A 26,870-nucleotide genomic window follows, 5' to 3' on the forward strand; every position below is an offset into this window, starting at 1 on the left:
CCCCCGGCTCTCGCGGTGGCTGCCGGGATCGCTGGCGGCTTTGGTTAATGTCCGCCATGTTTGCCATGGCGCAGGGAGCGGAGCGAGCGAGCCCGGCGCGGATCTAGGGCTGCGGGGCGTGCGCTGTGAGCTACGGGCGGCCCCGCGGAGAGCTGTTCCGGGGCGGCGGGACCCTCCATGGTGGTGCGGGCCGGGTGCGGGAGCGGCTGGGAGGCGGCGGCGAGGCCGCGTTGAGGGCCCCCCCCCCCCCTCCTCCTCCCCTCCCCGCCCGCCCGGCCCCGGGGTGTTATTGTGAGGGGGAGACAATGAGCAAACTCTCCTTCCGAGCCCGGGCGCTAGACGCCGCCAAACCGCTGCCCATCTACCGCGGCAAGGACATGCCCGACCTCAACGACTGCGTCTCCATCAACCGGGCTGTGCCGCAGATGCCCACGGGGATGGAGAAGGAGGAGGAATCGGTAAGGGAGCCGCGCAGGGGGGGCACCATTGTTTATCAGCCACCCCCCCCCTCCCCTCACGGGAAATAGGCCATCGGCATTCACCAAGCGCACTACGCACGCTCCCCGCCGCGGCGCTGCACGGGTCCTACGGGGCGCTGCGCAAAGAGCGCAGCGTAAGCCGCTGTCCGGCGCCGTAAGCGGGCCCTGCTCCGCCATCTTCTTTGCGTCCCGACTCGCGAGTGTTTTGATGAGCGGGGGGGAGGCCGCTACGCTAGCGTAGGGAGGAGGAAGGCGCAAGACGCGGCTCTGAATGAGCGGGCGGGCGCACTTGGCGTAGCGTGCCGCCACCGCCGGCTCGCCTCAGGGCCGGGCTGAGGCGAGCCCAAGCGGGCCGGGGCTGCCCGCGCGGCCCCTGTCACAGCACCGGCAGCCGGTGTGAGGAGAAAAACAGCGAGAATAGAGCTTGTTTGAGCGGCACGGCCGAGAACGGGCCCGTCCCGCCGAGGCAAGGCGGTGACAGGCGGCGGGAGGCCCGGCTCTGGTGCTGTGGGGCCCCGCTGGGCAGCCCCCGGCCCTCAGAGCCCCCGGCCCGGAGCGAGTGTGCCCGCAAGGATTTCTTCAATGAAGCCGTGTCTCCGCCTCAGGCAGGGCTCTGCGCCTGTGGATTGGCTTTGCCGAGGTTGCAGCTGTCAAAGGGAGGCTTCGTGCCTCCCCGATTGGTTTTCTCAATCGCCTGCTGATGCTGGAAGGGATCCCCTGGCGGAGCATCCTGCCCGTGTTCCTGCTGTGCACCCGGTGCTGTCACAGCGTGAAACGAGCCCACGGTGCCTCCACGAGTGGCAGCTTCTGCCGGGCTCCGGGATCGTGTCTAAAAGGAACAACACCGTGGTGATAACGAAGCAGTCTTGGAGGGTCCCTTGCTTTTCTGTCTTTAAAGTATCTCCCGCAGCCCCCTGTTTGCATTTAGTGCTTATAAAACAAGGCTTTTTTTAATAAATCATTGCATTATTTTGATAGCTCACATCTTAAATAAAACCATCTCCATTAACAAGTTAAGCGCAAGCAAGCTACTCTGTGGGCTGCCGGAATGATTGTGAAGTTTAGATTTATAGCGCAGTAAAACTGCTTTAGTGTTGTACTGAAATGTCTCTTTTCTGTAATAATGAGTTGTTTTTTTTTTTTTTTTACCATAGTTAGATGTAGCTGTATTTGATACATTATGCAATAGTCTCAGAATGCGATGGTCAGTGAAGCAATATATAAGTACGGTGCTAAATACATTAGCCAAACGAGATTGTAAGTTGTGCTATTAACAGAGAGTGACAGTGTAGTGACAGCTTCAGTCTCGGGGTAGGTTTCTATCCGGTGTCACACAAATAGGTAGGGATCCCTGTTGTATGTTTGTTTTTTTTTTTTTTTTTTTTTTTAAAGGTAGATTTACGTGTTAGTGGTCCATAAAGCGCTTCTTGGAAAGGCTGTTGTAGATGGCAGTAGGTAAACTATGGAGAAATTCACTTTAGCAATATTTGCTATGAAAAAAGCTGTCTGCGATTCGCTTGATGTGTCCTGAAAGGGACTTTGAGGAGAGGGAGATGTTCACGCATCCGTTTGTGTCATCTCAGTGCCGTAGCTGTCTGAAGGTGTTCTTGCTCTGACTTCTGCCGGGGATGTTTGTTGTGGAAGGTGTTTGAAGCCGTTAGGGCAGCTGCTGACTTAGATTTGCTGCAGAAAGATGCGAAGCTCCCAGCGCGCTGCTGTCCGTGTGTGCCTCCCTGCCAAGCGGTCCTGAAACCAGAAAGCTCGTGTGGTGCGTAGGGCTTGACTGTGATACAGGGCAACTTCCAGGGCTGATGGTAACTGAGAACAACTAGGGATTTACAAATTCTTCAGGACTTAAAATGGGTTGAGCTTTCTGTCTGACTTGTATTTTTTTCGCAACCCGGTTTCGCTAGTAGAGGTGTAGGGTTTGCTTTGTTGATGTTTTGCAAACCAAAAATACAGCCTCTGATTTGTTTGTTTTTTAAGGCTTTTTTTTTTTTTTATGTACTGCTACTGTCATCTGGAACGTAGACAGGTTTAAAGCTTGGGAGGGATTAATCATTATCACTTGTTTCTAATACTGCTACTGAAGTTGTTTGGACTCTGTAGTCCGAGACAGCGCAACGATATGCACCACTGGTCATGCTGCAAGAAGTGATACTGCCCAGTGCGTGGTGTGAGCATCTTTGTTTGACTTCTCTCTTGATTTGATCAAGACGAATACCCTGGAATTATTTCCATCTACATATCTTAGAGATTTATGTCCACTTCCAGCGTTTACAAATCAGCAGCTCATTTTGCTCACGTGGAGACTCCAGCTGTGAAAGAATTACGCTTCTGGTATGTAGTGTGTTTATGTTAGCAAGCGTTTGTAATTTATCCTAAATTAAACCCGAGTAAGAGAGCGTGTTTTGGTTTATCTCCTGTTAGAGGGAGATTGCAGCTAAGCAATGTGTCCTTCTGTGAGTTTCAGAAACTGAGCTGAGTGTTTCCTAGCGGTTTCCTTCTGCTGAATAGAAATCGTGTGTCGTGGTGCTAATGAACTGTTTTTACTAGAAGGGGGAGAGGTTGCAGAATAGATAAGCCTTTGTTTTGTTTCTTATCATACAACTGTTTTCTTAATTTGAATACATATTACCGGAGAATGCTGTTACCTCTTTTGGGGGAAGAATCATGTTTAATGAGAGAAATTTCCTTCTGAAGCACTTCAGGCTGGATTTAACTTCATGGGAGTTGTTAGGAAGTGGTGGTAATTGCTGATGCTGATACTGGTGGCAGTCACTTAGGATACCTAGATTGCTGGTCAGATAAATCTGAACGCTCACCTCAAAGTTCTTGCCTGAGCACTTGTGTCAGTCGTGGCCGTGCATGAACTGGGTGACAGGGTTGAGGCTGGGGGAAGGCACATGGATGGCAAGCTAAGGGCATGGTTTAAGGTTATTAAAGCACTGACAGAGTAGGAACAAGATGTGAATTTCATTCTCAGTCCTTGAGTGATCGCCTCGGGATGATCTTCACTGGTTGTTAGGTCTTAATGTTCAATTTTGAGTACTTTGAAAGGCTGGAAATAGTTAACTCGAAGAAATTTTGTTTTGCTTTCTGTTCATACTTCTGCCGTCCCTCGGTCAGTTCAGTTTCCATTGTAGCACTGGAAGCTTGAGTTCATCGTCTGGCTTTCAAGGCATTTGGGAGGTAGTGGTGGTTTTGAGCAGCATATTTGTTTCCTTTTTAAGGCAGGAAGCATTCATTTTCCCCAAGTCACACTTTCTTGTTTGGCTATTTTTGTTGACACAGAGTAACACAGTGAATATTTTTGCTGATACAATGAACTGAAAGAGTTCCATCAGGAGGATTTGGAAACACCTGTGTGTACACAGAGAAGGTATCATGAACTTTAGGCAGGGCTTACCTGCTTCTTAAATAGGAAGGAAAGCCAAGTTGTGCTCCTGTCTGGGAGATTCACATCTCCTTGTGCATTGAGTTATGCCTAAAGAGTCCGGACTTGTTTCATAGATTATAGGCACTTAATAATTATTCCTTGGTGGGTTTTCATGCTGCGTGTGTTCATGTTGTAGAAATCTTACATATTTTATGGATTATGCTTTTTTTTCCTTGGATGTTGTGTCGATAAGAAGGAGTTGTCCACATGCTGCAGCTCATTGTGTGCCTGGAAGTGAGTGCTCTTGTCTGATACCCGTTCTGCTCCTAGGAATCGTGTTAATTGCTTCCATGCTGCCGCTTGCTTTCTGCAGTGAAATCGGAGAGTTTGGAGGTCCTTGTAGCGGTTCTGCTCCTGCTTATGTTTTCCCTTCCACTTCAGGCCCGCTTTCACACCCGCCCTGGGAAACTTGCCTTTTTTATAGCCCATTTGTGTATGCAAGTGTTGCAGGTGCTTGCTTTTATAGCATGAATAAACGGCTTTAACTATAACTTCGTGTAAGTATTTATTTTTTTCTAAATCGTGTGTGTTAAGCGGTAGGTGCCTTAAAACACCCTTAAAAAGCTTCAGTTTCATGATGCTGAAGGTGTTTTTCAGCGGGAGGTCAGGTTCTGTTGCTGGATTTGATGTCAACATCCCTAAGTTCTAGGGCAGTGCTTAAAGAAGTGCAGCCAAGTCTTGGTTGAGATGCTGGTCAGAAGCAGGTACCACTGAGGCACTTGGGTTTAGAAAGCACTTGAAGAAGTTTAGGTGAACCGTGAACTTCATGGGAGAAAGGGTAGTAAATTTACAGGAAATAACCAAGTGATATCCTAACTGCGCTTTGTGTCTGTCTGCCCATCCCTGGCAGGGAGGAGAGCTTTGCAAAACCTGTTTGCTCTTCCACCTAAGTTTATTTTTTTATTCCCATTTGAGTCGAAATCCTAGCTGTTAGGTTTTCAAGCTGCAGCTGCTGTTCCTTCTATCACATGAATTTATGGGCTGCTTTTTTGTTCATTTCTTAGCTAGCGTGCGTGTGCTGGGAAGCAGGCACCGTATGCAGTAGCGTTACATAGCTAAAGGTCGCAGTTGTCTGGCAGCAAGTGTGCATCTCCCCTGATGATGGATCTGGATGAACAAAAATCGGACCTTTGGCCTTCCCAGGCAGGTTTGCAGCTTCAAGACTGAGAACATTATGAGATCTGTCAGCATCTTAACAGAGAAGTTGGCATGGCTCTTCAGAAACAACAGTCAGCACCTCTTGATTTCATTAGCTTATGCAGAAGTTAAAGGACGAATTACACTTTTTGATAATGCTGAATTCCAAACAGTTATGGCTAAGTGGACAGAATCTGTCCTAACTTGAGATTTGGATGCTGGGCGTGCGTTCACAACCTGCGGTTGAACTCTGGAAGTTGCTTACAAGTGAGGGGCTGTGTAAAACAAAGACAACACCAGGACACCGCTGGTTGAAGTAGAAGGTAAATAGAGGAGAGCTGAAGTTCAAACCCAACAAATACTCTGTAAAACAAAAATCCCTCAAGATTTCATGGAAGTTGAAGTACGGGGAACTCAAAGGATTGTGTTTCTGTACAAAGCAAAGGCAGCAGGCTTGAGTTGGGGAAGAAATGGGGTTTGACTTGAATTGAGGGCCTTGTGTGTGGGGGAAGTGTTATTCCAGTGGAAGTTTACTCTCAGGGTGAGCTCAGCACCTTGGTGTATTTATTTACTTTGTTTTTTGTGTGTGTGTGGAGGCTGCTGGGATTACTGAAGTGTGTTTGGTAGTAGGTATCATAAAGCTGTGTTGCAATCTTATTTATGGACTTTCTTTTTTTAAATTCAGTTCTTTGTAAGACTTCTTCCACTGTCTTCAGGTCTTAGGTTTCCCCCCTCCCTGTGATGCCCCTGGCATCACGCAGTGACATTCCTCGTAAGTCCCTATCCCAGCTCCATTCCCCAGCCATTATTTCCATTTTCATCTGTCATCTTCCATCCCTCCTATGCTTTTTCCCACAAAACACTCTTGTGGCTAACAGAAACTTCTTTCAGTCCACTGCTTGTACTCCTCAGTGTCCCATTTGGTGATGGTGCATCAGCGTTAACACTAAGTAGGTTGGATTTTGTTAACTTTGGTTGACTGCAGTGGTAATTAAAGTACCTGCTGACGAGTTTTGTCCCCCACCTGAGCTGCAGTGCAGCTGGGTGTAGGTAACTGGTGAGCTGCTAAACTGAGGAGCTTTTCTTTTAATTTACGTGGGGTGTAAACATGTGGCTGAATGTAAACAATACAAAGATTTTCTCTTAAAACTCAAACTCTGGATCAGTTTATTAGGGTTTATCGCGTTAACACCTATCAGCTAACCTGTGACAGCTGCTGCTTAGTACAAGCTTAGCCTGTGACAAATGTCAAGTAATTTATCTTGGAGGGAGGCTTCAAGATAGGGCTGAGCTGGCCTGCCTGTAGTCCAGAGCGAGTAGGGACAGTCTGCACCTCCCTCCTGTCCTGCTCCCTTGTGTCTGCGTACCGAGCCCCTTCTGGCCGTGGAAGGGCTGTAATTTTCTGGCTGGGGAAGAGGGGAGCGTTGTGTGCTTCTGCGGGAAACGGGATGGGAGGCTTGGGGATGGAGAGCAGGAGTCTCCCGCTCTTGGTGTCATCCAGAGGTTAAATGGGCTCAGCCATATCTTAAAACCACACTTAATTTAGATAAAGCTGCATTTTGGCTGCAGGCTAGAGTCGGATGCACGGGGTCAGCTAATGCCAGGCCACGAAATCTGCCTTAACTCGTTGGGGCGCCTGATCCTGGTGGAGAACAATGGCACCTGCCTGAAGGAGGAGCGCTCACACCTCCGCTCATTATGCAGGAACTTTCCCTTACAGCAGGGCTCCTCGGGGTGAAGTGCAGCTCCCTTCTGTGTCTCTGTGCTCTGCAACTCCTCCCATGCAGGTAGCAATTTCCCCCTTTCCTTCAGTTTAAGAAAACCTTGGAAAAGAAACACCTCGGGCAACCTCAGTGGTGTTTTGAACTGCCTGGTGCCAGGTTTCATCTTGCTCCTGCTTGGCAAAACTGAGCAGTAGTTAGCTTTGTACACCTTGTGTTGATTGAGCTTGGTTGAAATGTTCCATTTGAATAATTTAAAGGAGCAAACAATAAATCTGCTTGTATTAATCTTGGTTTTAGTTATTTGTCAGAAGAAAAATCACCTTGGTGGCAACTTAGCATTCAAAAAGTTCTCTAACTTATTTTTCCAACAAAGCTGGTAATTATGCCTTGTTTTTACTTACTTGAAGTTATGTGCCCCTAGCATATTTATCAGATTCTAACCATTCAACTTTTGTAGAGCTAAATACCGCGTTTAGTATTTACATAAACAAAATTTACAGTTAAGCTTCAGGTGTCATGACAGCCATAGCTGGGGAAAAGTAATTGTAGAACCCAAATTTCTGTAACAAGTAGAGAAAAAGTGAATCAGAACTAAATTCTCGCACATAAAAAGGCAGTAAGAAGTGGGGAGGGGATTTAACGAAACTAAAGGTACTATCAATAAATGTGAAACGATGGCAATCTCACTTGGCACAATTCAACATTACAACGAAGTATTTTGGAAAGTACTATATTGAAGTTCTCTTTTAAATTGATTTTGCAAATTCCTGTTTGTTAATATGCGGTGATTATCTTGTGGTGTTACTGAAAGTGGTAGTTTAAGATACTGCTCTTATCCTTAGCAGAACTGCCCTAAATGTAAGGGAGAAGGGACAAGTCTGCAGGGAAAACAAAACAAAACACCCTGAGTTTGTATTTTTCCTAATTTCCACTGCTGCAGTTCTAATTGTGATTAATACATTCAAGTCACTAAAATGCCCTTGGTCTTCCAGTACTTGAAATGCTCACTTCAAGAGCAGAAAGAGCAGGCGAGGTGATGCCAGGGACTCGTCTGAAACGAGGTACTTGGCAAGGAAAAATGCCGTTCCCACCGGCAGATGTCTGAGGACAGAACTGGGTTGCTTGCAGCTCGTCGACTCGCTTCTCTGGTGTGCTCCACACCTCGCAGTACGGCTGCTTCAGTAAAATCTTTCTCTGTAAGGTATTTTCTGGTCTGCGTGTCATCTTAAATTGTGAGAAGTTAGGGCTTACACAGCCTGCCTTGTGAGGCTGCTCTCCAGTTTGTTACATGTCAGCTTCCTGACGCTTTTCCACATCAGTAAACTTGTGCTCTCCTCCTTTTATCTGATGTCCCCTGTGGCACAAAGTAATTCAGTTATTTATCTATTTGTAGCCAGCATATTTATAAACCTTTCCCACCCCCTTTTCCCTGGTTGTTTTGTTGTTTACATCTCAATTTATAATTTGGTTATCTTAACCTTCTGCCATTTGTCTTGCTGCGACTCGTGCTTTTTGCCTGACCAGTCTGAGCTGCATAACAAAAGCTGTTTGTACTTTGAAGCATCCTGGTAACCTCCAATTCCCCTGTGCTAAACTTAGATGCAAACAAAATACTGCATGTCTTGTGGTGGTATCCAGTAACTAGGTAAGCAAGGTAAAAGGAGAGGCGCTGCTACTACAAAAAGTTGAGAAATATTAATATATATTTAGAGAAGGTTGAGTTGAAATGGAATCTTATAGTTAATAATTTTAATTCCTACCAATTAATGGGTGTGCAGTTGTGTTTTTAATTTTTTAAACTTTTTTTTTCCTCAGTTGATGTAACTTTAGAACCAATCTCTGGTATCTTTTCTGTTTCCTTGTGTGATGGATTTTGACCATGTTCATCGGCTCTTCAGTGCTTTGGTGAAGAGGTTTGTTTGTAAAACTCTGAAATACAAACTCCCAGGTATCGGTGTTTATCCTTCATTTAAATAAAATTTGTTTTTGTTTATATATAATAGAAATGGATTCCTGGGAATAAAATGTTGCACGCAGATCAGGAGATTAATTACACAGCTTGGCAAGGAGAGAGGTACAGTAAGCAACTTGTTAGATCTGAAAATTCCTAGAAAAGTGCATCCCTAAAGAAGGTGGAATCAGTAGGGTCACTTGGTACCCAAACCCTGCAGGGACACGGCCCCCCAGGAGCTGCTGTCACCTGGGGGAACTTCCCCAGGCTTCCCTCTTGCTGCCACTGCTGCAGCTCTGGGGTGTGGAGCTGGGGGTCTGTGTGTGACCTTGTGGGAAGTAAAGGGGAGAACTTGGTGTGAAATCTGCCTTTGAAATTATTGCAGATTAATGGCATAAAAACATCGGAGAGGATTTATAGCCAGGTGTTCACCTCTCCGTCTCGGTTTGTCTGACTCGGCACGATGGAGCTACGCTAATAGAAGCAGGCTTTCAAGAAAATAAATTCCTCGGAAGCAATTTGTTAGCAGCCTTTTCTGTTTAAAATTGTACCTGTTACCTGCTGAGTGATGCAAATGTGCCTTGCGAGGAGCTGAAGGGAAACTGTTGGTATTTGACTGAATGTTGCACTGTCTGTAACAGTTTGCTCCTAAGTGATAACAAAGGCATCTTGGAACAAAATACTCTGTTTTTTTTCAGGAAAAAGATACACTTTTGAAATGCTGTCTACAGTCTCTCTAAAAGGGATTTTAAATTCAGAATTCTTTGAAGTTTCATGCTGACAATTGTATTTTTAATGATTGGAGTTCTGGCGAAGTGGAAATTAATGTAGTTGTAAAATACAGTTCTTGAGGAAGATTTGGTTTTGGCGTTTCCTAACTGGTGACAGTTTTATGGCAGTGGGATATTCACAAATAGGGAACAATCGTTTATATGAATGAGAGACTGTATGTGCTCACGTACCACTGCTGTCCCCCTCAGTCGGGTAATAGCTGGGATGTCTTGGTCATTCCAGGTCCATCATTATATAGAATGATGTAAATTGCATTGCTTGTTTCCTTGTTTTTATTTTTTTCACATTAAACTTCTATAAAAGTTGTGCTTTTTTATGTACTGCCAGATTAACTAAAGGAACATGCAAGTGGTTGTGATTTTTCTCTGTCCATCTTCCCTCTGTACCTGTCAGTGTTTTGTGGGCTAGTTTTTTTGCCTGTCTTCTTTGAAGTCATTTTATAGCGCTTAAATTGGCTTCAGTCAGGCTGCCAGAGAGGAAATAAAGCTCTTTTTGGGGGCATTTAATCTCATTTGGGTTTCCTTAATTGAAGTCCCCAGCTCCTGTGTAGACCTGTGAGACCAGGCGTCATCCAAGGAAGTTGGGCGCACTTAGAGCAGGTGGGCCACGAAAAATCTTATCACCTCTCTTAGCAGCCTACATCAGCGTTTTTGAGGTAATAGTCAGGTGATTTGTCTGTAACCAGATGATTTGTCTGTAAAGCATTCGTACCAGAAGGGCTTGTGCTTGGTTTTGGGTGGCACTCGCATTGCTTGTGATGTTACAGTTGCTTGAGAGCTGGAGAAGGGAAGTCAGTGGCAGAAAAGTGTCTTGGTCTCACTTTGGGGAAACAACTGAGTGACTTTGAGTAGTTAAATAATAGAAACTTTACTAGTTCTAGGCCTCTGTGAATTTTTGGGGTGGAGTAGTGCTGTTCAATTCACACTGCTGCCTCCTTCATGGAGGTGTCAGGAGCAGCAGCCTACTGGTAGTACTGCCTTTATTCCCATAGTCATAATTTGGCAGTAAGGAAGACAAATTGGCGTGGGGAAAAGTAGTTCTTGTGATGATTTAAAAAATAAAAGGGGGGTAGGGCCAAAAGAGAGCTCAAGAAGTGGCTCTGTGGGCCCTATCCACATGCAAGTCGGGCAGCCGGGGAGGAGTTCCCAGCCCCCGAGGCAGCTTTGCATTGGGGCATTGGCTCCAGAGCAGCGTGGAATTTTTGTTTGACCACCTCTTGGTACTGCTCTGTAAGAAATAGTCTCTTAAGAGGAGGAAACTCCTGACTAGGTTGATTCTGCATTGTATTTTTTTGGTACTGATCCACTTCTAACTTGTATGCTAATTCACTGAACTTCTTGCTCTTCAGAATAAAGGAGAAATGAGGCAATGAGTTTCTGCCAGGGTGAAAACTGCAGTGGGCACAGACAGGGCTCCTGCTGTCCGTGCGGCTCTGTTTCAGCCACCTGCTTTCCCTCCCAGGGCAGAGGGAGGAGAAGGAAAGGAAAGCAGGTCTGCAGGTATCCTGGCTCTTGGGGGTGTTCCAGCTGCCCTCAGCACCCTCTTTAAGCCTTTCACTGCTCAGATCCACTTCCAGTTATGATGTTAGGGCAAGATGTCAGTTGTACTTCAGGTAATCGGTTGTAATTTTGTTGGGCTAAATGGGCATGCACAGAAATCTCTTTAAAAATAAATAAATAAATAAAAACCCAAACCCAGAAGCTCTTGCTGGTGAGGTAACTCCTCAGCTTCACGACACTCCTGTGTTTTTCCCTGAAGTGCTGCTGACAGATGTCACTTAAACGTCTTGTGGTGGCTGCGACGTCGCGAGATGAGTCTGCACATTTCATACCAGAACTCTTCTGCTCCTGGATCTGTACGTGAACTATAAAAATGCCAGCTGATCTATTTCCTGATTTGAGTATAATGTTGGGCAAACAGCCTGTCTAGGCTTTAGGAAGGTCTTCTCATGCTTTCTTTTCTGCTTTAATTCTGGTTTTGATTGCAGGTGGGAAGGAAGGGGGCTTTGGGCTAGCTTAGAAGTAGCTTATTTGGAGGAGGTACCTGCAGGGAGCTTAAAGGCTAAGGGAAAGAGCAAACAGCTGTTTGGGATCCAAGTGCTTTGGTTTTGCAGCAGCAGAGTAAAAGGGAGGGGTTGTGTTGGTGAATACGGTTCTTGAGGGTGAAAATAATGTCTGGTACTGGTCGCTGTTTCCCTTCCCAGGTGGACCAGTGTTGTGCTTGGAGAGCAGCTGTGTTCTGGCTGTGTGCTGGGCACGGGGATGTTTCTGTTACGTTGACAGCCACAGAAACAGGCTGAAGTTGTGTGTGATGTTCTCAGTCCTCCTAGAAAGGTTGGGATTTGCTTTTTAAGAAATCAGTGGTTAATGACTCCTTGACAGATGCTGCCACGGGAATTAAAAGGAGCACGTTCTGCTTGCTATCATCACGGTTCTCTCTACTGTTCAGTTACGAGATCCTTTTATCTTGCCTGCTGCACACTGAAGTACAAGTTAAAATATGTTGTGTCTTTCAAAACAATAAGCAAAACAGATGAAAGGATGTCTGGGTGCACCGGTTGCTAAATCCATCATTAAACCTTTAAAAGGCTGTTTGCAGGTTGAACCAAGCCATTTAAGCAGACTGTACAAAAATCTTCCAAGTATGTTACACAGAACTGTTTCGGGAGTTGAAATTTGTTTTCATTAAGTTAATGTTTAATAGCTTTATTTTTTTGCTAACTGTGGAAATGACGTACTTGATCTGCTGCCTCTGCAGCCCTGCTGAGTGACAGTGCTGCGTGTCAGGCTCGTTGCGTGAAGGCTGCGTTCTGCTTGGAGATGTTTTGTAGTAGAGTGAGTACTAACACCTATTGTCAGCCCTGCCTTGGGAGCTCTCCCTACACCTACAAGCAGCGTTACGAGAACTGAGAATGATCTGAATTACTCAGCTGTGCTGCTCAGTGGGCTGTGGAGCCACAGCGTGATTTGTTTTGGTTGCTGCCTGCCCTTCTTCACTGCTTTTTAGAAGTGTCTGAGTGTTTGGTGCTGGAGGAGTGGGGGCAGCTACACGTTGGTCAGTGTTGCTGTGCAGTGCCTGCCCCCACGGAGGAGCAGCTGGTGCTGTGGGTGCTGACAGACTTCAGGGCTTGTCCAGCTGAAACCTGACAAACCTGAGGGCTGGTCCAGCTGAAAACCGATGAGGCTGAACTAGGGGCAGTGCCCAGGTGGGTTCCTGGGGCTGAATCCTGCTGGGCTGAGAAGAAGCCCTGGCAGAAGAGCCAAGAGATGGGCAAGGGACGTGTCCTGAGCTGGGAGCATGGCCACCACAGCAGGAAGTTTGATACTCCTCAGTTTTTCAGGGGTGAGGCTGCTTTTGGGATGATCTTTCACAGGGATGATTTTTCCCGTTACTCTGCTTTCCCCAAGTGTCTCAGAGACGTTGAGAAACTGGAAGAGAGTCTGTCAGTGGGCTGCTGGAGTGGCAGAGGCTTGGACTGCTGTCCGGGGAGATGGGGGGGGTGCTCAAGAAAAGCCCTTCTCCTGAGCAGCTGCCTGTAAAGAGGCAGCCCCAGGGACACCCGTGGAAAACAGCGCGGTAATGAAACAAATTCTGGTGTAGCTGAAATACCTGCTCAGCTCTGCAGAGCTTTCCAAGGCGTACTTTAATGGTAGAATGACAGATTGATTCAGTACGTATTAACGCAGGCAAATCACACCAGATATTTGATTGCACTCTTGTCTTAATTCTAATAGCGTTCACTGGGGAGCCCGATAGTTTGATTTAATGTGGCTTCATCTGCTACGGGGAGATTCCCAAAGCTGCTCTTCCAGCCGCTGATTTGTTATGTTCTAATTTTGCAGGAATTGCGTTATTTTCCTTTCTGCAGGATCTCAATATTTAAGAGTGTAATTTATTAAACGCCATTTACATATTTTTAAAGATTTTGCTTTCATTTGGGATGCTTTTTGTAAATAATTTCTGTAGAATTAAGAACAGGAGTTACTTCCTCTTTGAGAGCCCTCCCTGAATGCAAGCCGTCGAAGCGCTGGTTCTGCTGCTGGGGGTGCTGGTGCCGTGCTGCTGAGGCAGGCTGGCTGTGGGGAGGGCACCCCAGCAAACCAAAGGAGGAGGAGCAGCGATGTTTGCCTTCTGCTCTGGGATGTTTTCCAGTAGTTCGATGTGTGGGAATGGCTGGAGGATAGCCCGATGCCCCCGGAGTAGGCACAGTAGGGTTGTAAAGGTCAGCGAGAGTCAAGCTTTAGGGCAGATCTCAAGTTGATATCGTGCTGTCATCCATCCTGCCTTCAAATTTGGGAGCTGGAGGTGAGAGTGCTGCTCTATGGGAGGAGAAGGAAACGTCTCCTGGCTCCACGAGAGATTAGGATTAAGATTAGGAGCCTGCAGCTTGTTTTGTGTTTGGCTTGCATGGATGGAGGAGATTTAAGATCTTGTCCTGGTGAAGACTGCCACTCCTCCTCTTCATTGGGCTCACAGAAAGTTACGTGTGCCAGCTGAGCCATTCGGAGCCTTGGCATGAGACACTTTTGTGATGTTTAAATGAGAAAACTGCACCAGAGGGTCTGAAGCGTGCACACACTGCTCTGTGCTGCTGCCAGCTGCTGGCTTGGGGGCAGGTAGCCCCTCAGCTGACGGTGTGCTGGGGCTCCTCTTGCCACCCTGTTCATCTGGGGTTTCTTCAGATGGCACCAAAATGGTATGTGGAGAGCAGCACAAATGGTAACGCTGGAGTTGTACTGTTTTTTTTCCAACAAAGATCCTCAAGTATCGATAAAAGAAAACCTTTGAGAGTCCTAAAAAGTCCTTAAATTCATGCGTTTACTGTGGGCTGCGCCTAACCTGAAAGGATTCTGCAGCAATTCTGGCGTCTGTCCCTTAGCAGTCAAATGAAGTGATGCTTGTTTAGGGAGTCCGTGCTTTGTAAGTGTTACGCTGTGGGGACTCCTTGTCACTCCTAACTGGCTGAACTTCTAAAGGCAGCAGGCAGGTAAGAACTGCTGGGGAAACAGGAATGATTAAATTAGCTATTCTTTTGATTTGAATCTCTTGTTTATAATAACACTTTAAAGAACTTTGTGTGTGTTAACTGATTTTTGCATAAAATCTCTCTATGCCAGTTTTTAATGGGTTTGGTTTATACCAGCCCTAATTCCCTACGAAGGCTGTTGTGTAGTTTGAATGACCTTTTCCTGGTCTGGGAAAAGGAATGTGCTGTTGTCTGAACAAAGGGTTCTTTTCATCTGCTCTGAGTCCTGCCTTACGTTCACGGGAGCTCTGAGGCTCCTGGCTGTTGGGAACCCCCCAGCGATGCGAAGTGATGGAGAACACGTCTTCTGTCACTGACCTGGCAGCAAGCAGCCTGCTGTCCTCTAAAACGCAGGGGAGACTGAACTCTTCTATCTGGGTTTTGTGCAGACATCAGGAAAACAGTAGGAGAGTAGGCTGTCTTTGTACGTGCTGCTGTATGCTGAATTTTTTCACAATAAACTATTTTTATCTTGCAGGAACATCATTTGCAACGGGCTATCTCAGCACAACAAGTCTTCAGAGAAAAGAAAGAGAGCATGGTTATCCCAGTTCCTGAAGCAGAGAGCAATGTCAACTATTACAATCGTTTGTATAAAGGAGAGTTTAAGCAACCAAAGCAGTTCATTCACATTCAACGTAAGTTAAAGAATGTTGGTTTTTCCCTTTAATTACAATTAAGTAATCTTTAAGCAGTCTTGAGGACAACATTGCTACCGTATTCAAAAACTCGGAAGTCCAAGGGGGGTTTAAATATGTAAATTTCCATTTTCTTCTGTAAATTTCTGGAGGAATTTAAGGGTAAAGATGTTTTTTGTCTTCCCTGAAGGTATTATGGGCTCTGTGCTGTTACTGTATATTGCAGTAGCTGGCAAGCTTTGTCTTCAGTCAACTCAAAAGTTACTTCAAAGCCCATTAATTCAAAAGTTCAGTATAAATGGGGATGAACCAAATAGAGGTTTTGTAATGAAATCAGCCTTGATTCTACCGATTATAACAACCTTTTTGAAGGTTTGGTTTCAGCTGTGCTAACTGAAATTCAAGCTAATCACTACAGCATGCATGACTTTACTGGATGTGTTATGGGTAGCAGTGTTTTTTTCTCAGTGTTCTGCTAAAACAGTGACTTTCCTTCCTGTAGGGAACTCTGAGCTTGCTTTGTAGGTAAGAGGAAGCATTTTTTTTGGAAATGTGTGGCTCCCTGGGTTTTAGATGATCTGAAAGCCTAGTTAAGTATCCCCAGTGGTCTCTGGAGGTTCAGCTGACAAGTGACAGTGTTTGTATTTCAGTAGCTCAGTTGTTGCTTGGCATGCAAATCATGTTTGTCCTCTGCGGCATGTCATTCTAGGGGCTTGTTTGGGGACGTGGACTTCCCCTAGAGTTCATCTCTGCAGCAAAACCTTCAGTGCAGTTATTGTTGTGGTTTGTTGGTCTTCACACTGAAGCACAAATTCAGTACCGAGTTTTTGTGGAGATTTTCTTAGCACTGATTCATGGTTTTGTTTCGTAGTCATATTGGAAGGACTGCTGACAGGGGTGTGGAAAGCATCATGAACGGAAAGTGTACTCACTGCTGTTGGGTTTTGTGCAAGCAGTAGTGATGTTATCCAGCTTCATCTTCCCAGACAGCAGTGAGCATCCGTTCAGCCCTTTTTTAGGGATCAACAACAGGAAAATCTGTTCATCCCTGTTTTAGGGATCAAAAACAGGAGGCTGTTGATCTCCATGTAGATCTGAGCAGATAAGGCATTTCATGTTTGCATGCTTTCTTCCTTTTGGAGATTCAACTGAACTTGAAGTTAGGCAAAGAAACCCAAACCCTGCTGTGTATTGAAGATCCTTGCATCGTTTCTCAGTAGCATGGTGAAGTCTCCCGTTTTTTCCCACGTGTTCACAAAATAAGGAGGCTTTTGGAAATAACATGCTCGAGGTTCTCCCTGGTATACTAGAGATCGTACCGGTAATGTGAGAAGCGAGCTAAAGGAAATGAAGTATTTCTCTTTTTAATAATAGAAGAAAAACCTGCGAAGCGAGGCAGGTTGACTACACTGACAGAAAGCTGCTAAATAAGGGAAGTGTTTTATTGTTTGGGCGGTGCCAGAAACGCTGTAAATGCTGTTAACAAATCTGTTCAAAAGCGTTATTGTGTCAAACTGTACTTCGTATTGTTAAGATTCACAGCCTTTCTGGACAGAATTACAGGAGGTATTTGAGCTGAAAATAAACATCAGCTAGTGCTTTGGGATAACTTTTCCCACATAGTCTGCTTGCGGTAGGTGTGATACAAAGCTGCTTTATGCTGCAGGAGCTGCTGCGAAATTCTGTTCTAATGCTAAAAACACAAAGAGCAACAACACTTGCTGTTGTGGTGTGACTTATATAAACTGCCAGACGCCGGGAGGCCACATACCATACTCCATACTCGTGGCTATTACGAACAAATAACAAGTAAATCATCTTGCAGCCCATTCGATAGCAGAGGATTTTAGTCTTTACTAGTGTAATGCTTTTATTTGTACCGCTAGCTCAAAGTGGAGAAAAGTGAGGCATGAAATTCCTGAACTGGCCTGGATCCTAAGCGTTAGTGGAGCTGGGTGGCACTAGGGCGGGTGGCTTTGAACTGAACATGAAACACAACTCTTGAGCTATTCTAATTATGTCAGTGAGATTGATAATCTTCCCTGGATGTTTGTAGTTTTAGTAGCATGGAGATAGATTTTAAATTGCTAATAAGCAACAGAGAGTAAGTTACTACGCTTGTATCTATCCTAGAATTAAAGCTGAGTGTGTTTTAGAAAACTGGTGCTGCTAATGGCAATAGGAAGAGCAAAAACTATTTTGTTAACGTATGTAAATGTACTTGGGGTGTATGTACATGTGACTAGAAATGCTGTATGGAAAACACATCTGTCATAGTCCAGCGGATCTGACTGGATATGGGTGTGCAAGTTCAAGTCTTCATGAGCTGCAGGGCTCGTCAGTTGTCTAAATGAAATCCAATAGTGGGCAGGCTTCTGTGTGGGGAAACTTGTGTCACGTTTAGGGTTGGATTGGATCAGACCCCAGTGTGACAGGAAGGCCCACATGATGATTTGAAGTGGTGTTAAATAGAAGAGAAGACATGCTGACCCTTTTTAAGCTGGCATGCAGTAATTTAACAGATGCATTTGTGGTGACTGTGGTCAGCTCAGGGTTTGAAGTTGGGGCTTGACCTCTACATGGTCATGAAAGTGATCCAAAAAATTCTGGGATAAAATCTGTTTGGGCTTACTTTCTGGTAGGTCAGGCTACTCAATCCGCATGTCCTTTCCCTAGATTTTCTCTGTAAGCATAAAACTAAAACCTGGTTGTAAGGGGGATGTGAGAAAACAGAACGGAGGGGGACCCACAGGTGGATGTTTGCATGTAAATAATATTTTAATAATCTAAAAAAACAAAAAGAGAGAAAGGGGGAGTAATATTACTTATGATAAAGAATTTTTCTACATTTTTAGAGGCTGCTGTAACAGGAGCTGTTCAGCCTGTGGCCATGTCAAGTGGGCATTTGCATGATAGCTGCCTGGCAGAGGTGTTCTGGTGCAGGTGGGCAGCGTTAAAGCCCTGGTGCGGTCAGGTGCCGCAGCCTTGCCGTTGAGAAGGCGTTTTGCTGCTTTGTGAACTACTTTGGATATAATTACCATGACCTGTGCTAACCCACAGCAAACGGTTTGATGCCATCAGAATAAACACAGCCTGCTCTGTTCTGACTGCCAGCACCCTCCTGGTGGAAGCTGTGCTCTCAGCTGGGTCAGCTGGGGGAAGTGAGCTGGCAGAAGGCCTATCTGGTTTTTGGTGGCCGTCTGGATCTATCAGCTCGCTGTCTTGGCTCATCGTGGGACTCCTGGTGCCAGCACGAGGAAGGTGGAGCAATGTGTAGCTCGCCGGGGAGGGGAGGCTCGTGGAGGTGCTTGTTTGAGTGGTAACTCACCTAGGTCAGCTTAAAATGACTGTTGAACCACAGCCTTAATTAGCTAAGTAAATTCAATTAGATAATTTTGTGATGTTAAACCCAATTTCACATAACTTTAAAGCAAATTCCATTTCCATAGGTTAGTATAAACTCAGTACTTAAGGGAGCTCGTGTAAACAAAAGCAAATCCCTCTGCGAAAGGCACAGCCGGCAGGAGTGGTTACAGTGGCAGAGGGTGTAAGGTGGGGTGGTAGTTTTGCAACAGCAATTAGCAAGCCAGCAAGTTTTGAACATTTATACGAGGTGAGGTTTAGCGATAGGATCACTTTCTACAGCGCCCCACAGAAACGTGCAGCGTGGAAGAACACAAGTGTTGGAGCAGGAAAACTCGATCCATCTAGCCAGCCCCATGAACTACCAGCAGGAAAGGCAGGGAGGTAGAGTGCATGAACCAGGAGGAAGGCTGCATTTCGTGAGACTTGCAGGCTTCCAGCAGGTAGCTGAGGTTTTGTGGCCTGCAGTGAACCAGGAGGTGGAATGCGAGTGTTGTTGCCATTGCTCCAGCACCGTTAACCTGCCCTTCTTCTGCTTGCGGTGCTTCTCATGCTACTCACAAGCCAGAGAGTGTTGCTAGGAGGTATAAAAAGCAGGGCTACTACGGCTCTGACAGCACCTGTGTGCTTTTGTAGAGAAGAATGAGATGGGTTTTATTCAGCCTAACTTGCTTCTGACAAGTGCATGCTGGATACCTTTTATCTTCTGAGTCTTGTCACTTTGATTATGTCAAAATATTCTCATGGAGTTGGAATTCAGGGCGTAGAGTTTTTGATTTTTAAGGATTACAGTTTTTTTTCCTGTTTTTTTTTTTTCAGCCCTTTTTTGAGATGTTATAGATTAAAAAAATAACAACTGCTAATATAGCTGAGGTTTTATCAGCAAATGTCTTATTTAGGAAGTTCAGTTGATTTGATGTGTTATTTAGGAACAGGGTTCAGAGGTTTCTTAACGCAGCTTTACAGAGCTCTGCTTTTAAAGAATGAATAGTCTGGGTCACTTTCTATTTCAAAACTGTGATTTTCTCCCATGGAAGCTACAGGACCCAAATGCTGTAAGCCGTAGCACAAGTCTGATACACGGCTGCTGATGTTCAGAGGGAGAACTGGGTGTCACGTACCCAGGGACAGTGGGACGTGTCCGAACAGAATCTGCACGGCAACTTTATCGAGTTGTAGTATTAATGATTCCCTGTAACCCACAGCCATACTGCAGTAGTAGTATTAATTTCTTCTTGAAATCTATTTTTAGACCGTGTTTACAGTGTGTGTTGAGCCGGTGAAGCCTTCTGAGTAAGTGTCGTTCTCAGAATTAGTTCAGTGAAGCACCGCCTCTTCTGGGAGGTAGCAGGGCACAGCTGAAAATGGGAAGGGATCGCATCCTAACACTTCTCAGATATATCTGGGAGTGCCTCTCCTCAGTCTCCATGCGAAGCCGAACAGATTGTTTTACACCCTGTCAGTGATAAAAGCTAATACATTGCGTTGGAATACAGACAGAGTGGTCTGGGGCTGGCCTGAGGAAGGAACATCTTGCTTATTTCATTGTAGTTGACTGCCCAGGCCAGGTGCTTTAAATGATTTTTTGCATCATTCTTCTGATTCTGGTGTTTCCTGGGTCCCCTCAGAGTGCACCAGGAAGCTTGGTAGCAGAGTTGTTCTCTAAGTTGACACTCGGATACAGCCATCACTTAGGAAGGTAGAGATAAGATAGTGCTTTGATTTGTGGTCCAGTACAAATAGAATATATTTCAACAAGCCTTCACTGCTGTTGGTGCAATAATTATTTGAAGCGTTGGAGTTAGTGTTTCACCCTTTGTAGTTTTATATGAAACATCAGTTGCACCTAATAAGAGTTGTTGCTGTATAGGATTTTCTCATACTTCACGTAAACAAAATTGCTGCTATGTTATCTGAATGATGATTTCCTTCTGCTTTTCGTAGGACCAGAAACTTTGCCTAAGTATGGAGAATGACTAGGGCAATGTGTAATAAAGCTATGAGCTTTGCTGTAAAGTCAGGAGCGTACTGTTTGAAGAGCGTGGAGAAAGATTCAGGTTCTACGTCTAGAGTTGAGTTGCTTTTGGAGAAAAAGTAACGTGCCTTCCCACAGGATTGGTCTAGCCTTGTTACAGTTGGTTACACAAGCTATTTTTTTTAATTTAGCCTATTAAATATTTTAATAATTTAATTTAGTTGAATTACTTAAAAACGGGCAACTGAAATTGTATTGGAACTTCCATTTAAGTACTTTTCTCTGAGTATGGGATTTGACTGAAAATCATCGTAATTGTTAAGAATCTTACTGTGATATTATGGAGGAGCTGTATTATAACAGCACAAAAAAGCACTTTTGCTTTTGTTGTGCAGGGAGATATTAAAATTTGTATGCCCCTATGGTAATTTTTAGAAGTAAAGTTTTTTTCCCATCACCCCTTCAAGCTGCATTAAAAGAAAATGAGCTTTCCCTGATTACCCGTTGTATAGGAAGCCAAAGACAAGAAGCTTCTGAACACTGTCTTAGTTCTTCTATATGGGGACACATTTTAGTGTAAAGAGAAGTGTCATGGCAGAGGTCTGCTGATTTTATGGATGGCTTTTGATTTCTGGTTGTCAGATGCGTGCTCTTGTATTCACTTATTTTGTGTGTGTGTGTTTTTGTTTCAGCCTTTAATCTGGACAATGAACAGCCAGATTACGATATGGACTCTGAGGATGAAACCTTACTGAACAGACTAAATCGGAAGATGGAAATCAAGCCACTGCAGTTTGAAATAATGATCGACAGACTTGAAAAAGCCAGTTCTAGTCAGGTATCTTGCTGCGCTAAGAAATGGCTCAGCTATTTCTCATGTCTGGTGGGGTGGTTCTGTTTGTTTTTTTTGGTTGGTTGGTTTAGTTTGGTTTTTGTTTTTCAGTTCATTGTATTTCCTGGTAAGTGGGTAAGAATGTTTGTGCGAGTCTGCAGAACTACAGAAATTTCATTGCTGTCTTTATTGGTAACTTAGGAAAATAAGTGGAGAGCAGGAGTATAGGTGAGTGGGTGCATGTGTGGTGGTGGGGCTTGGTATTAAACTTTTTAATTCCTAATTGTAATAAGTTACAAGAAGACAACTTAAAAACCATCTACTTTTACCTGCTTTGGCATGAAAGGAGCTGATAGTGGTTGGTGGGTGTACAGATTTGTCTATAAATGTGTATGAGAATCCAGATTTTCCTTTCACTTGGTACAGTGGGCATTGACTTCAGTTGAAGGTAAGAGACTTCGATGCACAGACAGCGAAGCAAAGGGTTTAAGACTGAGCCCTTGTGGTATAAACTGCAGTGATACAAGAAAGAAAGTTATTCTCCAGGTCAGACTCAAAGGCTGGTTTCCTTGCTGTAGGAACAAGCACATGGTGCCAGTTATTTTATCAGAAAGGTGCCAGTATTTTAGGCCTAAGTTCCTGAGCTGTTACAGGAGACCATTGTCTGGAGAAGGATCTTGAATTCAGAAAATTGCTCAGAAACTGTACCTGACGGATCAGTTTCTGACATGTAACTTTGAAGTATGTGGAGTTATTTCTCAGGGAGCCGAAGAGTTCTTACACCAGAAAGTGTACGTTTAAGGGAACAAATAACAGAAAAGCCCATATGTGCACAGGAAGCATTATAATTGCTCCTTACAATGTAGCCTCTCTTTTGAAGGTGTGTAAAGAGAAATCCCTCTCTATATAAGAAATTTTCATGGGACTCCTGTAGTTTTTTCTGCTTGACTTGAGAGATTGCAGTGTGTATGTTTAAGCTGCTTCTGCTGTTGGGCTGCAGAAATGTTCAGCTGACTTTGACTAGGTCTTACCTGAGCTCTGTGATAGGAATGGTAAGACAAAAACAACTCCTCCAGGTTATTGGAGCTTAAGAAACAAATCAATTTTTGTCAGTGTGCCCAACGTTCCTTCTAGACCTGTATGAAAGGCTCTGAGGGCTGATGATGCTAATCCAGAAAAGCTGGGAACTAAGTTAGGAAGACCAACTGGTGGCCTAAGTGCTTGGATTTAGATCAGTGTTCTTTTCTCCTTTTCTCTCTTTTGCTGGAAATGGATCAAGTTTATCTAGAAAGTGTAGAAGACACATAAAAGACTTTCTTCTTGCCCCACCCCATCTCAGTTGCACTTTCTGAATATTCTCTTTTAGCTTGTAACACTTCAGGAAGCTAAATTGCTGCTAAATGAGGATGACTACCTTATTAAGGCTGTATATGACTACTGGGTAAGAAAGCGTAAGAATTGCAGAGGACCATCTCTCATCCCTCAAATCAAACAAGAAAAGAGGGATGGCTCCACCAACAACGACCCTTATGTTGCCTTTCGGAGGAGAACTGAGAAGATGCAGACAAGAAAGGTAATGTTGTTTTAAATCCTCTACACTGGTAAGAACCATTTAATTCCTTGCCAGCATATGGCAGGATCAGTCCTTTGCTATCCATGGTTAATTGATTTCATTGTTTATCTCTATTAATAGTTGCGATGTTAGATGACCCACCTAAACCTCAAACCTGTTAAATGATGTAGTCAGTTTCAGTCCATTTCTAATCTGTTTTCTATGTCAATTTACAATTTGTCCATTTTCTAGAAAGCTGAAAGTCAAAGGCTGATTTATAGGTTTGCAGACTACAGTGGAAGAGAGGAAAACTCTTCCATTTACCACCTAGTAAACAATTCAGGTTTTGTATTTGTGGCACTTTGCCATTCATATCAATTCATGCTAAGACTGATGGAAAAGGCTGAGTAATTAAAAATCTGTACATAAGTGCATGCAACCTCACAGTGTATAGAATCAAAGTGGAAAAAGCTTTAGGCACCAAGACCCGAGTTCCTTGTTCTGACAAACTAGCACTGGTTTGGTAGGTAATCTGAGTGGAGAGAGCATGGGGAAAATGAGTGAAGAGTTCCTCTTCAATTTAATCTTGAGAGCTGGTTTTCCTTTGCTTTTCGTGGCATCTACCAATGAGGTTATGTGCTATGAAAAGTTTCTTCTGAATGTACTATTGCTTCTCACTTGCAGCAACAGTATGGTGGTGTTTTTTTCAAAAATGTTGCTAGTTATGCCTCACAGGCTTTTCTTTTGATGTGAAATTTTCTTAATCTTTCAATAGAATCGAAAGAATGATGAAGCATCTTACGAGAAGATGTTGAAATTGAGAAGAGAGTTTAGCAGAGCCATAACAATTTTGGAGATGATTAAGAGAAGAGAGAAAACAAAACGCGAGCTATTGCATTTAACATTGGAAGTTGTAGAGAAAAGGTAAACTCTGAAATTGTCTGTATAAAGTCATCTATAATGCTAAGGCCTTAATTTTCATTAATTAAGTTTGAAGATAGCTCTTGTAATTTCTTTCTATATGGATGTTAGCCTTCAGCAAACGTGTGGCTGAAGGCTTATGTTACTCTGTAGAGTTTAGAAGCTAAAACAGAAGGGTTTTATGCAGCCTGTTACTTGTTCTTCAGGCATTTCCCAGTGGAAAAGCACTGTTATATTTTTAATCACGTTTTTTCTTTTTTTTTTTTTTCTTAATTGAAGGTACCATCTAGGTGATTATGGAGGTGAAATCCTCAATGAAGTGAAACTTAACAGACCTGAAAAAGAGATGAGCACAACTCCATCCACTCTTCATAATGGAAATCATCACAAAGTTCAAGAATGTAAAATTAAGGTAACCTTTCTTCTGCTGCAAGTCCGTTATTACCTGTTATTCTGGACATACCCTGCAGATGTATGCATTGAAAGACTATCTAGCGATCTGTTATGCTTGTTGAATGTTTGTCCTCTTTCTCACTTAAGTTTTAAATGGCCTGCATCACCAAAACAGCAGCTTTGTAGTAGCCACTTTCTCACAGTTCTGTCCATTTCATGCTAAGATGATGTAAGTATGAATGCTTTATGTGGGAATCAGGACTTCAAGACTGCAAAATAGGGGGAATTATTGTTCCTTTTCCCTTTGACAGGAGACCAGAGCACTGAATTTTTCTGCTAGTGTTGTCTATGAATACTGATTAGCCTTCAGTGCAAAGAGTTTGGCTTAACAGCTAGAATGGTCAAGGATTTTAGGAGCTGTTCTGAACTGTGGTAACGCTTGCAGACAGAAGAATATAACTGCTTTATCTTGTTGCAAGCAACAAAAATGTTGCGAGCAACATTGGTTTTAAAACAACTTAGTGGAATTTGTAATAGCAGTTGCATTACTACAGGGGCACGTACACTTCTCATTAGGAAGGCATTTATGCTGTGTGGTTTGCAGGTGTAGCAACACAGGAGCTATTCTTCAGTATTTTGTTTGGTTTTTTAAAATTCTCTTGTGGGCAGTGAAACAATTACTTAGCAGTCACCTTTTCCTGCTGCAGCGTCATCTTACATTTTAAATATGTAAGAATGTAGTAGATTATATGGGGGTTACAAATTGTTTAATTGTGGTAGGACTTTTTTAGCTTTCTTAGTGCACAGTAAGTAGAGAGCTTTATGTTTAGTATGTATAGAATACATGAGCACACTGGGAATGAAATGAAATACAGGAAGAACCTGCACGGAGACATGCTATATGACATCTGTAGCAAACTACTGGATTCTTAGTGTTACTACTCACTTTTACGAGGTTGTATTAGTTGTAAGCTTGTTTTCACTTGTGTTTGTGTGACTTGATGGCTTTTACTGTATAATCATACTCAAATCAAGATATGTTTTTTGAGAGAGAATCTGAAATGCAAGTTGTTAGGAGTTGAACACCTTTTTGAAGTTTGTATTTAGCACCTGCGACACCCAGTGGTCACTAAATGCGATACAAATCCCTCTCCTTGCTTCTCTTTTGTTCAGCCTTCTGTTTCTCGTCTCCGGTTGTGCAGCTGAGTTCTGTCACTGGAGTTAGTTTTAGTCAGCTATTGAAAAGTGGTAATTTGGGGGAAATTTAAATGCTTTAAAAACTTCAATGGCTTTTACTCTTTAAATGAAAATTTTGGAAGGAAAAGTAATCTATCTTATTTAACAGCTTTGAAGTTTAAAAGCGTTTTTGTTCAAGTGAGCAGTTTAATATTACTCGAGTTGCTTACTTCAGAGGACTTATGTCAGCAGAACCTTAAAAAATAAACAATGTAAAAACTAATAGCATTCCATCTCAGAAAAGATGGAAACAATGCAAGAAACAGGAAACTTAACGTTTCTTGTGAACAGTTTTGAGCAGTTGAGAAAATTCTAAGTGATTGGTGTAGAAAACTGAGGCTTAAGAAAATAATTGGAATACGATTTCCAATTACAATATACTGAGTGTACTTAAAAGAAAAAAAGGAATTTTAACTTAGTCATTTAGCTTGAAAGCTTTCAGTTTATTAATAAACCTTTCTAAAGATAACTTGAGGCAAATTTGGGGGTTTTTCAGACCTTTTCAATAAATTTTGCGATGTGTCTGAAGTGGTCCGCAAAAGCTGCACGTTGAGAGGCTCTGCAAGATGAGCAGTAATGTTTTTCTGAGGCACAAGATGAAGAAACGAGATTAATCACGTCATTTGCTGAACTGTTGTGTGTTCTTCACAAACAGCATCCTCATCATTCATCTCTAAAGGAGGAGGTATCAGATGTTGTCCGTCAAAAGAAGAAGTATCTAAAGAAACCTAAAATAGAGTGTGTGGTAACTCCTCAACAGCCCTCTGCCGAGCCCTTGCCTGTTATCAACAAGAGTGATATTAAACAGTATGACTTCCACAGTTCAGACGAAGATGAGTTCCCGCAGGTAATAATCTGTTAGAAAATTTTAGCCTACAGAAAATGAAAAACTCAGCTACCTGTAATTTGGACAGCATAGTTTGAAATAGCAAATAACTGTTGGATGGTTGATTTATACGTAAGACAGTTGCATTTTTATTTTTTTCCTTTGTGTTCTAAGCTATGTTTCAGAGAAGATTGTATTTATTATATAAATGTCAATTCATATTATATATACTTGTGGAGTATAAAATATATTTTTACTATATGAGCTAATTAGTTGTATTAAATATTCTATTACATGCCTGTTATATACATATGGCAGTTGGAAGAATGACTTTATTTTCTGGTTTAGGTACCCTCACCAATATCGGAAGCAGAAGAGGAAAATGATCCTGATGGACCTTGTGCTTTCAGGAGAAGAGCAGGATGCCAGTATTATGCTGTAAGCTATCTGCTGTTGGATGTAATGTTGTTTTTTAGCTTTGTACTTTTAATTTCAGTGCTAATATAACAATTCTTCTGTTTCCCACTTTCACTACCAAAGCCTTGACAATTTGGTGAAACTCTGGAAAAAATAGAGTTTTTCACAG

The 26,870-nt window shown here is 43.5% G+C and overlaps 1 protein-coding gene across 1 annotated transcript in view; it reads left to right on the top strand.

Annotated features, from left to right (window-relative positions):
- Positions 1–59: 59 nt before the first annotated feature.
- Positions 60–26,870, top strand: part of EPC2 (enhancer of polycomb homolog 2) — a 40,262-nt gene continuing 13,451 nt past the window's right edge. Inside the window, exons 1-8 of the mRNA XM_082763462.1 lie at positions 60–458; positions 15,027–15,186; positions 21,217–21,362; positions 22,723–22,929; positions 23,684–23,832; positions 24,109–24,241; positions 26,114–26,305; positions 26,633–26,722. Of these exons, the coding sequence (XP_082619588.1) occupies positions 306–458; positions 15,027–15,186; positions 21,217–21,362; positions 22,723–22,929; positions 23,684–23,832; positions 24,109–24,241; positions 26,114–26,305; positions 26,633–26,722 (1,230 nt within the window). The 5' untranslated portion in view covers positions 60–305. The remainder of the gene's footprint in view (positions 459–15,026; positions 15,187–21,216; positions 21,363–22,722; positions 22,930–23,683; positions 23,833–24,108; positions 24,242–26,113; positions 26,306–26,632; positions 26,723–26,870) is intronic.

The sequence above is a fragment of the Aythya marila genome (assembly GCF_965140915.1).
Source record: "Aythya marila genome assembly, chromosome: 6".
NCBI lineage: Eukaryota > Metazoa > Chordata > Aves > Anseriformes > Anatidae > Aythya > Aythya marila.